The sequence below is a fragment of the Pipistrellus kuhlii genome, unplaced genomic scaffold, assembly GCF_014108245.1.
Source record: "Pipistrellus kuhlii isolate mPipKuh1 unplaced genomic scaffold, mPipKuh1.p scaffold_m20_p_5, whole genome shotgun sequence".
In the NCBI taxonomy this organism is placed as follows: domain Eukaryota; kingdom Metazoa; phylum Chordata; class Mammalia; order Chiroptera; family Vespertilionidae; genus Pipistrellus; species Pipistrellus kuhlii.
The window spans coordinates 74187079-74200528 of record NW_023425551.1 but is presented as its reverse complement, the minus strand read 5'-3'; the positions used below and the strand labels follow the sequence as shown (position 1 = coordinate 74200528).

The following is a 13450-nucleotide window of genomic DNA, read 5'->3' as shown; positions in this document are numbered from 1 at the left end:
AGAGGGAGAGAAAGATAGAAACATCAATGATGAATCATTGACTTGCTGCCTCCTGTACATCCCACACTGAGTATTGAGCCCATATGTGCCCTGACCGGGAATCAAACCATGACGTCCTGGTTCATAGGTCAATGCTCAACCAATGAGCTCTGCCAGCCAGGGCTATATGTCTACTTTTATTGGATTTCAGTAATATGCTTTTTGTATGTTTATATGTTCTAAAGTATACTAATTTTGCTTTCATGTGTTAAAATGTTTAATTTTATATTATTCATAAACTGAAGTCTTTGGCTTTTAAAAAGTGAAATCTGACTATTTCAAGTGTTTCTTAATTCTAAAGTTCAGAATATCTATATTTGCATATAAATTTGATTTTAATGTAGGAATTCGTTTGCTATTTCCTGGTTGTTTTCTATGTTCTATTTTGATTCATTTCATGCAAGTAGTGTAAAGGTAGACTTAACATTTACTGTATCTGTAGAGCATGGCAAAAGGCATGGAGTGCCTGCAGGTAATGCTGCTCTCTCTCTAAGTTTGTCGACTAGCATCTCCATTCAGCTAGTTGCCCAGGCCCCTTATAGACTTAGACTTCCTAATCATTTACAGGGGTGATTAAATAAGTATTTCAATCCATCTCCCATGATAAAATCATCTTATGTTCCTGTGCTGCTTTATACTTTTCTGGAGCACTCATGTTGTTTTTGTGATTTAACGTTTATAACTAACCCCATGAAGTAGTCATGCAGGTAAACCATTTTGCAACTGGTAAAACAGACACCAAGGAACTATAACCAGTTTGACTTAGGAGTCAACCTGACTCCACTCTGAATTGTGTCATTTTCTGTGGGTCCCGTCCATGCGCCATCTTGTTAACTTCCTATGAGTTATGTACTTAGCAATTTTGAACTCTTTCCTCATGCTTTTTTTTTTTTTTTTTTTTTTTTTTTTTAATTCTGCTATTGCTTATTCCAATGCAGGTTGTACTCTTAGCTGTTATATTTATTACTATTGTATTTTCTTCTCCATTTACAGTTTCTGGAACAAGCCATTTTGAACATTTATGTAACTATCTTTCCCTGCCAAACAACCTCATTTGCCTTTTTCAAGAAAATAGTGAGATAACGAAATTACTGATTGAAAGGTAATAATTATACACTTTTTAAAAATTACATTGAATGAAATTATATGGTAACAAACTTTAATTTATCACAGATATTGCAAAATTCTCAAGTAGTGAGCTTGTAAGAATTCAGTCCTTGTAATTTAAACCATAATGATTAGACCTTTTTAGTTAAGAATTTACCTTTATGGTAAGATTTTTGCTAAGCTGGTGAATAACACAAGAAGATTTGTTATTATAATAAGTAATACTCTAGGAGAGTAGTGGTGGAAATGGTTATTTCCTCTGATCAACTTACTTATTAAGGACTCAGTTCCATAAATTTGGGGAACTGAAATATACCTTAAGGATTACCTAGTCCAATACCCTTAGTTTAAAATTTAGCTGTTTTGCACTGGCCGATGTGCTCAGTTGGTTAGAGCTTCAACCCCGGGCATTGAAAGGTTCGGGTTTGGTGTTTGGTCAGGGCACGTATGTGAGGCAGCCGATCAATGTTTAAAGTAAAATTTGGTTATTTTATGCAGAGAATGAGAGAAGATATTTGCAAATCATATATCTGACAAGGGGTTAATATCCAGAACATATTTATATCCAGAATTCCTATATCTAAGCAAGAAAAAAGCAAACTCATTAAAAATGAGCAAAGAAAACAAATTTTTCAGAAAAATATTTTTTTAAAGCCCAAAGGATTTTTCCAAAGAACATGTACAAATGGCCAAGCGCACATGAAAACATTCTCAAAGTCACTAGTCATTGGGGAAATGTAAATCCAAATAGCAATGAGATATCACTTCACTCCCATTAAGATGACTATAATAAAAAAGGCAGACAGCAATAGTATGTGTTGATGAGGATGTTGACAAATTAGAATCCATGTACATTGCTAGTAGGAATAGAAAGTGGTATAACCACTCTGGAAAACAGTATGGTAGTTCCTCAAAAAGTTAACATAGAATTACCATATGATTCGGCAACTCCATTTCTAGATATATATTGCAAAAGAATTCAAAATAAGGTTACATATATACATGTACACTTATGTTAAGAGCCAATATCCATCAACAAATGAATGGGTAAATAAATAAAATTCTGATGTAAGCCATAGCATGGATGAACCTTAAGGATATGCTATGTGAAACAAGCCAGTCACAAAAGGGCACTCTATGTTTTTACTTATTTGAGGAACATAGGGTAATCGAATTCATGGAGACAGAAAATGGAATGGTGATCGCCAGGGGCTGGTTACTGTTTAACAAGTACAATTTGTCAAGTTGGGAAAGTTCTAGAAATGGATGGCAGTGGTAGTTTCCCAACAATGTCAATGTATTTAATTCCACAGAACTATACATTTAAAAATGGCTAAATGATAAATTTTATGTTATGTATATTTTACTACAATAAAAAGACATTTTAATGTAAGTGTTCTAGCTCATTAATAGGAGCTTGTCATTAATTTACACTGGTTTTTCCAGAGTGTCCAAATTAGTGTAACTGTGTATCTGGCCACAAATTGTAATATATTTAACATTCTTTTAGAAAATCGTAGGGTCATATTTTTTTATTTTAAAAGTTGCAGACAAAATATGGTTTTCTGCCAAGCTTCTTTTGAGTTGTTAAAATATATTAAGCAAAGGTGTTTTTTTTTTTCCTCTTACTGGATTTAGAGAAGAAAAAATTCTAGTTCTAACCTTTCAAAAGTAAAAATTGTTTCTTTTTTCCCAATTACATTAAAGTTGGTGTCAGCACAATGAAGTGAAAAGATATCTAGAAGGTGAAAGAGATGCTATTAGGTAAGTTACATTTTGTCGAATACATAGTGGGGGCGGGAAGCAGGGAGGCAGGGTACAGGTACTGTGTTCCTTCAGCACTGGCTTCCTGACCTTAAGTGAATCCAAGAGGTAGGCCATTGTGCCTTGATATTTTTTTCTTCTTAGCCCAATGGTGGTGTCAGTTTGTAAGAAAAATCAAAATTAGGAACATAAATAATAGTGCATTATTTTTGGCAGAGGAAGTAAATAAAATTATCTTTTGAAATATTTGCTTTAAAAAAATCTGGGTCCTCTTTTAGTTTTTTCTTAGCTTTATAATTATTTTTTATTATGGAAAACTTCAAACTATCCAAAAGTTTAAAGACTAATATATTCATCCAGAATGGCCAAAGTCGGCAAGGAGAGAGGTCACTGTGGGGCTTCCTGAGGCAAGGGGATTCTAACATTTTCAGAGAATCTTTTGAAAGGAGCATGTCTACTTAAATAAATGAAGGAGAATTGAGAAAATTCAGCTCTTCAGTAACGTCAACAAACCTGAACTACACAAAACCATGCTGGAACTGGGATTTAAGAAAGATTTAGCTCGTACACCCTCTTAACTAGAAGGACTCCATCCAACCCTTCAGCCGCTGAAGAGTGGTACTGCCAAGGCAGGATTCAGTTCATCTTTGATGTGAACACACAATTGGGGCTAACTACGATACTCTGGCAACTGGATTGACTTTTTTTCATCACTTTTATGTGTTTTGTTCCTTCAAACAATTCCCAAGATATGTAACAGGAGCTGTTGTCTCTTTCTGTCTGGGAAAGTAGAAGAACTAAAAAAAGAAAAAGATATCAAAAGAGTTTGTAGTCTATTAAATGATGTACAATTTGGCCAGTTTGGAAATGACTCAAAGGAAGAAGTAGTAGGTCTGGAAAAAATCTTACTATAGACTATAAAGTTTGACTTACGGGTAGAATATCCATACTAGTTCCTACTCAAATATGCAAAACAAAGGTGATAAAACAAAATTCAAAAGTTGGTTCAAGTGGCATGGGCCTTTTAAATGACAGTAACTGCACATCCTTGTCACTGCCATGGGAACCAGAGATCATAGCAGTAGCAGTGATGTATCTTGCGGATGTTTATGCAAATCTGAAATATAAGAATGAACCTCCAAACCCACGTATCGGAGATGCTGGGGACAGTTTGCGGAAGATGGCCCTGGGATGTTCTAGAAGATATCTGCCACCAATTCCTGGATCTTTACTCATAAGGAAAACAGATGCCTCATCTCAGGACTCATCAGCTGTATCAGCCCCATCACTCAACTCTACTCAAGTGCCACCATCATAGTTGGGTCTGAACCATCCCCACAAGGACCTGTAGCCATCAGCCCTGCCACCACAGCAAGCCCAGCAGCTCAAGAAGCCATCCCTGTAGCCTAGTCCTCCCCACCAGTGAAGAGAGCCACGGTTGTTTCTCCCAAAGAAGAGCAAAGCTGCAGAACCACCACCAAATTGAAGCCACTTACCCTCCATTGTTTCCAGCCCACCCAGTGCCAGACTGGAAGCCTCCCTCTGGCTCCTTAGGCACGGCTCAGCCACCAGGCCCTATGGTTTCCAGTGACTCTCCAAAATCCACATTCCTCCCCCAGCCCACCCAACCCCTGTGCACCAGCTACCACCATGGCCACTGCCATCACCACCCTCTAGCTACATAACTGAATGTCCACCACCAGGTCCGATTGTCTGGAGAGGGCTCCCACAGTCTGCAGTCCATGTTGAAGACCAAAGGCCCTTCCTACAGAACCTGCCCCCAGCCTATGGCCCACTAGCTCCCCTGCCCTACTACCTCCACATCTACCCCACCAACCACCCCCTCAGCTAGTGTACCCTCCCCCAGCCTTTTATCCCCACCGACCATTCCACCCCCCACTTCCAGCTACCCTTCACCTCCCTCCACCTACAGCCCAAACGTCCTGCTCCCCACCCATGCTGTCCCCGCTAAAGGCCAGCCACCCAGGCCCCCATACATACCCCCACCTAGCATGCCTCCAGTTGGGGCTGGAGCACACAGCCTGGATGATATAACCTGATGCATTTTCCCCCTTTATTTTAACAAAAGTTTTTCTAGTTAACTTGAAGGGTAGTTGAAATGAGTAAGCAGCAGCGTACCTTGTATAATGCTAGACAGTTGCAGCATGGGAAGGCATGGACCAAGCACAGGAGGTGAACTCAGGTGGGCCTCCATACCTAGGGAGTGGGGACAGCCTCGGCAGTGCCCATGGCCACCCGGCTGTGCTGGTGTCAGCTAAGGCCAAGAGTCCTGCTCTAGGTGACTTGATACTAGTGAGAGTGTTAATCAGCCATATTGGCTCAGTAAATAGCTTCCAAAAGGACTGAATTTCCTTCTAGAAATCTGCCTATTTTTCCCAAATACAGTGTGAAACAGTCCAGTTCCATCTGAAGTCAAGCTGTTGTCATCACTTTCATCTGTGTTCTCTCCTGTGAGACCCAGTCAGCAGAAGAACCCTTTTTTTGTTTTGAGATATCTACATCTTTATATTAAAGTTATTTTAAAGGCATTGCCTGGTTGGATGGCTTTTTTCTTTTTCCTCCAGGAAGAAGGGGAGGAGTATACTTGAAAAGTAACATATGTTTACATCTATATGCAAATTCCTGCACATAGAGATATATTTGTTAAGTGTGAATGTAACAACATCCCGTGAATTCCATCTTGGTTACAAATGAAGACTCCTTTGGTCGTTTATCTAAATAAAAGCAGTTCTGAAAGAAAAATAAAATAGCATAATAAGAATCCATATATCTATTACACAGCTTCACTGTCAGTGGTGACCAGTCATTTTTTATTTTTTTTCATTCTTTTGACATTAGCTCTATTCTGATTCTGCAGTATGCTCTACCAGGTGATAACATATATTTCATCTATTAATATCTCCTTGGTTCTGCTGACTATATTCATAAAAATTGAAAGGCTAGAGGAGATTGTTTTCTGTTTCTTTGATTTTATACACAGTCTGCCCCAAATTCAGAGACCATAACACCACAATTTTTTTAGGTTGAACAATATGAAATTGCAGTTTTAAGAAGTAAAAATGGTTGAGTACCACCAATTTCATATGGTTCAACATGCAGTCAGCATTCATGATGTGCAACAGTAGTTCTCAACTTGAGGTATACATCAGAACAGCACTGGAAACTTTAAAACATACGTGGGGCCCTACCTACCAAATCTCTAACGCTGGACTCCTCGCATGTATGTCCCTCTACCTCGAATTTTCCCCAAGCGATTCTAGTATAAGTACTATGGTCCAAATAGCTCCCTTTTGGTGTCGGTCCACTCCTCTCTTTGCCGTAGGGAAGGGCCGAACCACAGGCCCTTTCAGGACAGGATGAGCCCGAGAATGTGCTCTCAAATACCAATTGAATTCGGTTCTACTTGTATCTGAATTAACTTGCCAACATGACATGGTACCTCTAACTTAGCTGTTCTCTACTTCTCTCCTCCCGCTCATTTGTGCCTTAAGATCACCTGTAATCAGCACATCTTTTCTGTCTGCCCTCTGCTAGGTTCTGTGGTGGGGCTCTCAATTACTGGGGTGTTTTGGTGGAAGCCTAGAGATGAATATCCTTTCCTGTCCCTCCTTCTAACTCCCCAGAGCTACCACATTTTCACGTAAATGGGGCTGGATCTATGTACTGTTTACTGTCCTGTCCTAATGGTTTATTCTGAGCTTTTCAAGTAAAGATGTTAACCATAAGGTCTTAAGTATAACTTTTTAAATTTTTTATATGGTTTCATGTACCACTGGTAGATCTCAGCACTCGGGTTCAGTCTGCCTTTACTTGTTCTGACTAAGTTATAAATGAGTTATCCTGTCATTGTGATATGACCTCATATTAATTGGTTTTATGTTTGTGTGTTTTTAAGCTATCCAAGAGAATCTAACAAATTGATAGACCTTCCAGAGGATTACAGCAGCCTCATTAATCAAGCCTCTAATTTCTCGTAAGTTTTGATATTAGAAGATTGAGCATTTCCTCCCACTGGAAACACTACACAGAATTAAGGGATTTTGTTCATTGTTTTGAGGGGACATGGGTGGTTGGCCAGCTTGCCTGCTGGTCGAACTCCTGGTCAAGGGGACAATTTACATATTAGCCTTTTATTATATAGGATATACACTGAGTGGCCAGATTATTATGTGTTCAGAGATCATAATAATCTGGCCACTCAGTAAATATAACTTTTAATTCTTCATTTTTCACTGCATATGATATTTCACTATTTAGTTATAGCAGGATTTATATTTTTGTTCCTAATGATGAGTTTATTTCTTTTTTCTCTAATGGTTGATTATTTCCAGTATATGTGTTTCTGTATATGTGTGAGGTGTTCCCAACTATAGAAATAGTTCTCCTGGACCATAGGGTATAGGCATCTTCAGTTCTATCTTATGTTGCACAGTTTTGCTCCACAGTGACTTTACCACCAGCAGCTCTTCAGCCCATCTTCTGTAGAGCAATGACTTGTGCTTTTTTTTTTTTTTTTTTTTTTTTTTATTCCATGGAGGTGCCCCAAATCAGGCGGTGATAAGAGCAGAGCCCCAACTCTGTGCCTTGTATGTGGAACTCTGCTATGCTCCCAGAGCTACTGCTGCCAGACTGAACTGGAAGGGGAGGATGTGGGCGCCTGCACAGCTCACACCTACTCCTGCGGTTCTGGAGTGGGCATCTTCCTGAGGTAGGTGAGCCCTGAGGGAGCTTGTTAGCTTTGCATCTGCTGCAGTGCATGCCTGTCTAATTGCAAAGGATTCCGAGACTGCTGTTCGCATGTGTTGTATTCACTGAAGAGCATGGGGAGCCTTGTCTTCTAACACCCCACAGTTGGCTCGTGCTAACTTGGTTAGTTCTGTTGCCATCATTCCCACGCCCATGACAGTTCTGTTCTGCTTTCCTCATGCCTCACTCTAATGTGAAACTTCCTGTTGCCTAACCAGATTTTTTACCCAGATTTAGTCACAATTACTCCTTTTGTTGTATCGTCATGGTTTTGGATTCAGACATATTTTATTTATTTATATGTGTGTGTGTGTGTGTGTGTGTAATGTGTGTGTCAATATATATAGTTGTATATGTTCAACAACATACAAAAAATACTTGTTATGACTTGTGTGTCCTGGGCATTGAGAGTGCAATCAACAACAAAGCAGACCGAAGTCTCTGCCTTCCTGGGCTTATCGTGTAGTGAGGGAGGCAGGAGGTCAATAAGACAGTAAAGGTTTAGAAAGTGCTGTATGCAAAGGAGGGGAATAGGAATGGCGGGGGGAGGGGGGGTGAATTTTAGATAGGGAACCAGGGAAGGTTCCCTGAAAAAGTAACTTGAAGAAAGACCTAAAGATGTGGTAGAGCATTCTAGAAAGGGAGCAAGTAGACAGTGGCTGGGGAATGTGCCTGCTGTGTGTTAGAAACAGCCAGGAGGCTGGTGTCGCTGGAGTGAATGAAATCATGAGGAGACTCATGGGGGCTGGCATGTCCTGGTGTCGTCCGTGAGTGAGGTGAAAGCCATTTCAGGGTTTGAAGGAGAGAAGTGACATGAGAGTGAGGTCCTTGGGGCATAGATCATCTCCACATCTTAGTCATCTCAGTGCCTGACAGTTTCTTGTATGTGATAGGTTTTCAGTAACTATTAATTGAGCTCAGTTTTTGAAAAGCCAAGCAAACCTGTCAGGGATCAGGAGACACTTTTTTAAATAGCCCGTAGGGAAAATGTGAAAGTAACATTTTCCCCAACCTGTCATATTTCAACATTTTTTTTTGTCTTGTACAGTATTGTTTTGTGTTTCAAGTCGGCCTAATTCAAAATGTTTGTATACCATTTGTAACGGGTTATTTTCTCATGATAGTGGTTAAAAATACCAGTAACTGTTTTATGTTTAGAAGTTAACTTCCTCACACTTAACAGTTTTTTAAATGCTACTATTATGGGAGCTGTCAATTCCTGTTCCACAGTGTTCCACTTTCTCACTATATTGATTTACAGTACAATCATTTCAGTGATTTTTAGTGATGTGTTGATACTCTTCTGTCTCTGCTGTAAGTGCTGTTGTTGTTTATTTATTTTTTAAGACTTCAACCCATTTGAAGCTGAAGCCAAACCTTGGTTGTAATGTATAACATGTAAATGGTCTCTCTACAGAGTACGGGAATGTCAGGTGCTATTTTTAGCCGGCAAAACCAAAGGCTGTTTTTATTCTCCTCCGTACCTTGATGACTATGGGGAGACTGACCAGGGACTCAGGTAAGGGCCCCCATCCTGGGGGGCTGGGTTCACTGACTCTGGGCCTCCACAGCCTTCAGTACATGGTGAACATGATGAGCCATGGGCTCGGAGGCCAGTCTGCTCACAGCCCTGGCTGCTGCAGGGCTTCTGTTCTGGCAGAGATGGCTGGTACCCGTGGACTCCTCCAAGGAGGGCGCCTGGTGCCTGGTTTGGCACTCCCTTCCCCAGACTGTAGAATGTCATGAGGGCCATCAGGATAAAGGAAAGAACAGGACAGGTTGCAACTTTTTTCCATTTCTCACTCCAGAGAATCAAAACTGTTTGAATTGCTTGTGGCATCCACAGCATCAGAGCTCTGTAGGGAGAGCCCATTGGAACTTGTGTGGCTTTGATGGGGAAACCGCTGCTCTTCAAGTGATCTAAAGAGAGCAAATCCTCATTGATAAGAAATGAGCTTATTTCATAAGAATCTGGGGACAAAGGTTTAGGACATACACTGAGTTGCCAGATTATTATGATCTCTGAACGCATAATAATCTGGCCACTCAGTGTATATCCTAGATAATAGAAGACTAACATGCAAATTGTCCCCTTGACCAGGAGTTCGACCAGCAGGCAGGCCAGCCGGCCAACCACCCATGTCCCCTCCCCCGGCCAGGCTGGCCAGACCCCACCCATGCATGAATTCATGCACTAGGCCTCTAAAATACACACACACACACACACACACACACACACACACACACACAAATACACACACTCAGTGGCCAAATTATTATGTGTTCAGAGATCATAATAATCTGGCCACTCAGTGTATAGAGCAATACTACAGGCTTAATCACTTCTATGGTAACTTCTATCATAAGCAAAATGCTTATAGTAGTTCCCTCAAGTACTATTAAAAAATTTGTTAGACCATCTCTTTTTGCCCAAAGAAGGTAAGTCTTAACCTAGATATAACCATCCAACCTTGAGGATCAGAAGTTCAAGGTCTGAAACAGGCAGAATAAATAGATGGGCTGCCCCAGGTCCTTGGCTGCAAGGTTGTTAGGCACATCCCACCTGGTGATGGTTTTCCTATTCTCTAAGGAGTGTGGGCTCTTAGGAGGAGCACTGGTTAGAGAGTGAGAGAAATGTGTCCTATGAATTGGGACCAGAGGCCCCAGGCATGAACTCTCCAAAACCTGTGCTTAACTATATTAGGCCCAGATGTTATTTACATTTGGCTGCTTTGCTTAGACTTTGTGGCTGAAAGATAGTACTCTGAGGAACATGTGTACCCCTGTAATTTGCCTTCTATCCTCTCCCTGCCCCTCTCTTCTTTTTACATTCAACTAACGAAATGGACAATGAATTGGTAGTTTTAACTTCTCAACCCAGACTCTCCTGCTCAACCCTGCCCTGTTCCCTCAGCCCCGTCTGAGGAAGTATAGCTCGTGTGCATTTTCCTCTTTTTTTCAGCACTTATTCCCTTTCAGCTTCTCCTAGCAAACCTGCAAAACTAACGTCTTAATAACCACAGTCGCCTGCCAAACAGAAATTTTGCAGAGGATCTAAAAGCAATAACTTATAACTTTTCCTAACCCGGGAAAGGCTGGGAAAAATAGATGAATAAAAGAATGCATCCAGAGTGACATCTGTCTTCTTTCTAGACGGGGAAATCCTTTACATTTGTGCAAAGAGCGATTTAAGAAGATTCAGAAGCTCTGGCACCAGCACAGTATCACAGAGGAAATTGGACATGCACAGGAAGCAAATCAGACACTGGTTGGCATTGACTGGCAACATTTATAGTCATGCGCCACCAAAAACATAAATTCGGACTTTTGTAACCCAGCAGCTTTTCAAGAAGAAGAATAGGAAATCAGTTCCACTGGATTTGGAAATAAATTGTTTAGTTACGCTTTTCTTCCCAGCTTTGTTTTGTTTTTTTTGGTTTTTTTTTTATAGTTTCTGGCTCTAGGGGCTGATGAAAATCATCTTCCATCAGCATATTTTCTTGAATCATTTGCTGTATCCTCAAACATAACTTCTTGCAAGGAGCTTCTCTTCCTGGCTGGACATAGACCCTCTGTGGTACCTGACTGCGTTTGACCGTTCCAGTCATCTGAGCCATGTTACAGAACTGGCCACAGGGCGCTCAGCCTGAAGCTGACTCACCAGCAGGAGGAAACAAGTCTCTGGTCTATTGGGGTCACACCTAGTCCCGCTCAGTGACTCACCATGGACTGGGTTGGTGTCCCCTCTGCTGACGGACCCTACCTCTGAGAGCAAAGCAGTGGGTTTGTGAAGCAGCTTTCCCTGGTCTGCGCCAGCTGTCGGAGGAACCCTGTGAGGAAGGGGAGGCAGTTGTTTCTTCAAATGCTGGGCGGTTCTCAGAACTGAAAGGTTGGATTTTTTATTTTATTTTCTTTGGCAAGACTTCTGACTTTGAGAGAGAAAAACTCATTTTAAAGGGCTTTTTGGAAAGTTATAGAGTATCCTAATTTTTCAGACAACATATTCTTTTATTTCTAAGACTAAATGGAGAAGTGTATGCATCTAGAATCAAACACTAGCAGGAAAAAAAAAAAAAGACTGTTTTGAAGTTCCCGTACCCCCTGCCCCACTCACATTTCCTGGAAAGATGGATCGCTGATTACGTGCTGGCTCACTTAGTACATTCCTGGGACAGCCTGTGTGCCCAGGTTTTGTATTCTTTTTAAACATTACTGTTTTTACTAAGAGGTGCCTTCCTAGAATGATAGCCCCTTAGTAAAATTGATTATAACTATTACAATATATACCCCATGGCCGCTCAGTTTGATGTACATGTGCCGAGAGCTTGGATACACAGATTGATGGCAGACTTGTGGAGGAGTAAAGTCGGAGCCTCTCTCAGGTGAGGCTAAGGGACAAATGGACAATGAAAGGCTCTTGGATTTTTTTTCAGCTGATGCCAGTAATCCTTCCACTCGGTGTTCTTTGAACTGCATCTAAAAGCTCCATCACACCTTCCACAGTGTGCCCAGCAGGAAGGTCAGACTCCTGGCTTCGGGGTAAAGTAAGTGGGGTGCCGAAGCTGCAGTCACAGCTCCCGCTGCCAGGTAGTCTTCTGGAAGGATGATCTTGACCCTTCTTGCTTGGGACTGACTCACCCAGATGAGAGGAAGCATTTCTCACCCAACGGGAAGAAAATCTAGATTAGAACCTAGTGCTCTCCCCTTTCTCCTGGCCTTTTTGCCATTGGTAAGATCTGATGGTTTGGACTGTGGATGGCATAATGATATTAATGTTTATTTTGGCTTTTGTCACATCCTCATTCCTTTAGCTTTTAAGTCCAGCTTCTTTTGGATTTTCTCAATAATGTTCATCAATTTAAAATGATGAAGACCAGGTCTGGTCTCTCCCTCATAAATGGATTATGGACATTTTCACCAAATCATGAGCATTTTCCAGCTTTTAGGACTGGGGGTGTCATCCCTGAATTTCACTCTGAGAATGTCAGAGTCTGAGAGAAGATAAATTTAAAAGATGAAATAATGTTTGCATCATTAAGCTAATTGTCTTCCCTACCTAATGAATCATCTTAGTATTTTGATTTGTTCCGCATGTATTATGTTTATTGTGGAAATGTTTATGTAACATGTTTTCTATATCAGGGAAAATCTTATCTGTTTAATAAATTGGCTATAACTTTAATATCTGTGGAAAACTTGTAAAATTTGGAATGTATCATATGTAAAAAGCTTAAAGATATCCAAATAAATGCTTTAGGTGTTGACATTACTTTGGGTCTGTCTACATTTTCATTTTGTTTCACACTTAAATACCCTGGAAGTATTCCCCATGTCACCTTGCTACAAACAAAGTGGGACATCTGTATTAGCTTGGCATTTAAGATGCTTATGTTATTAGTGTCTGTTATGGCCATTAGCCAGTCGATCTTGACCTTCCCATAGAAAGCTTGGTCATCATTTCAGCTGATTAAGTTTCCTGTTAATTGGCTATGACAGCTTATAACCTTTCTAAACCATATGGGCCTCAAGTCATGAGAAAAGGGGGCACTCAGAGTCTCTCCCAACTCTAAAACCTGTCTCCAGGTGTAAACTCTTTTTGCTCATCCTTACTTGATCCCAGTCTTGTTCGTACACACTCCCCAGACACTTTCTGCTTAGGAGAGAGATGGGTGGGAAGGGAGTTGCATCCAGTGCCAGGGAAGCATTGCCCTATGAGAGCTCTGCTGGACTCTTTTTTTTTTTTTTTTTTTTTTTTTTTTTTTCCCTGCTGTAT

General features: G+C 40.7%; 1 protein-coding gene and 1 pseudogene across 12 annotated transcripts in view; both read left to right on the top strand.

Annotated features, from left to right (window-relative positions):
* Positions 1-13450, top strand: part of UBR2 (ubiquitin protein ligase E3 component n-recognin 2) — a 111344-nt gene that overhangs the window by 94066 nt on the left and 3828 nt on the right. For 11 of the 12 annotated variants that reach the window (XM_036414328.2, XM_045573146.1, XM_036414330.2 and 8 more), the window contains 6 exons: positions 1033-1141; positions 2854-2910; positions 6827-6904; positions 7469-7639; positions 9095-9196; positions 10831-12946. The exons of the other annotated variant lie outside the window; for it this stretch is intronic. In XM_036414328.2, the coding sequence (XP_036270221.1) occupies positions 1033-1141; positions 2854-2910; positions 6827-6904; positions 7469-7639; positions 9095-9196; positions 10831-10972 (659 nt within the window). In that variant the 3' untranslated portion in view covers positions 10973-12946. Of the gene's footprint in view, positions 1-1032; positions 1142-2853; positions 2911-6826; positions 6905-7468; positions 7640-9094; positions 9197-10830; positions 12947-13450 lie in introns of those variants that run through there. 12 annotated transcript variants of the gene reach the window in all.
* On the top strand, positions 2917-4874 carry LOC118705502 (annotated as a pseudogene).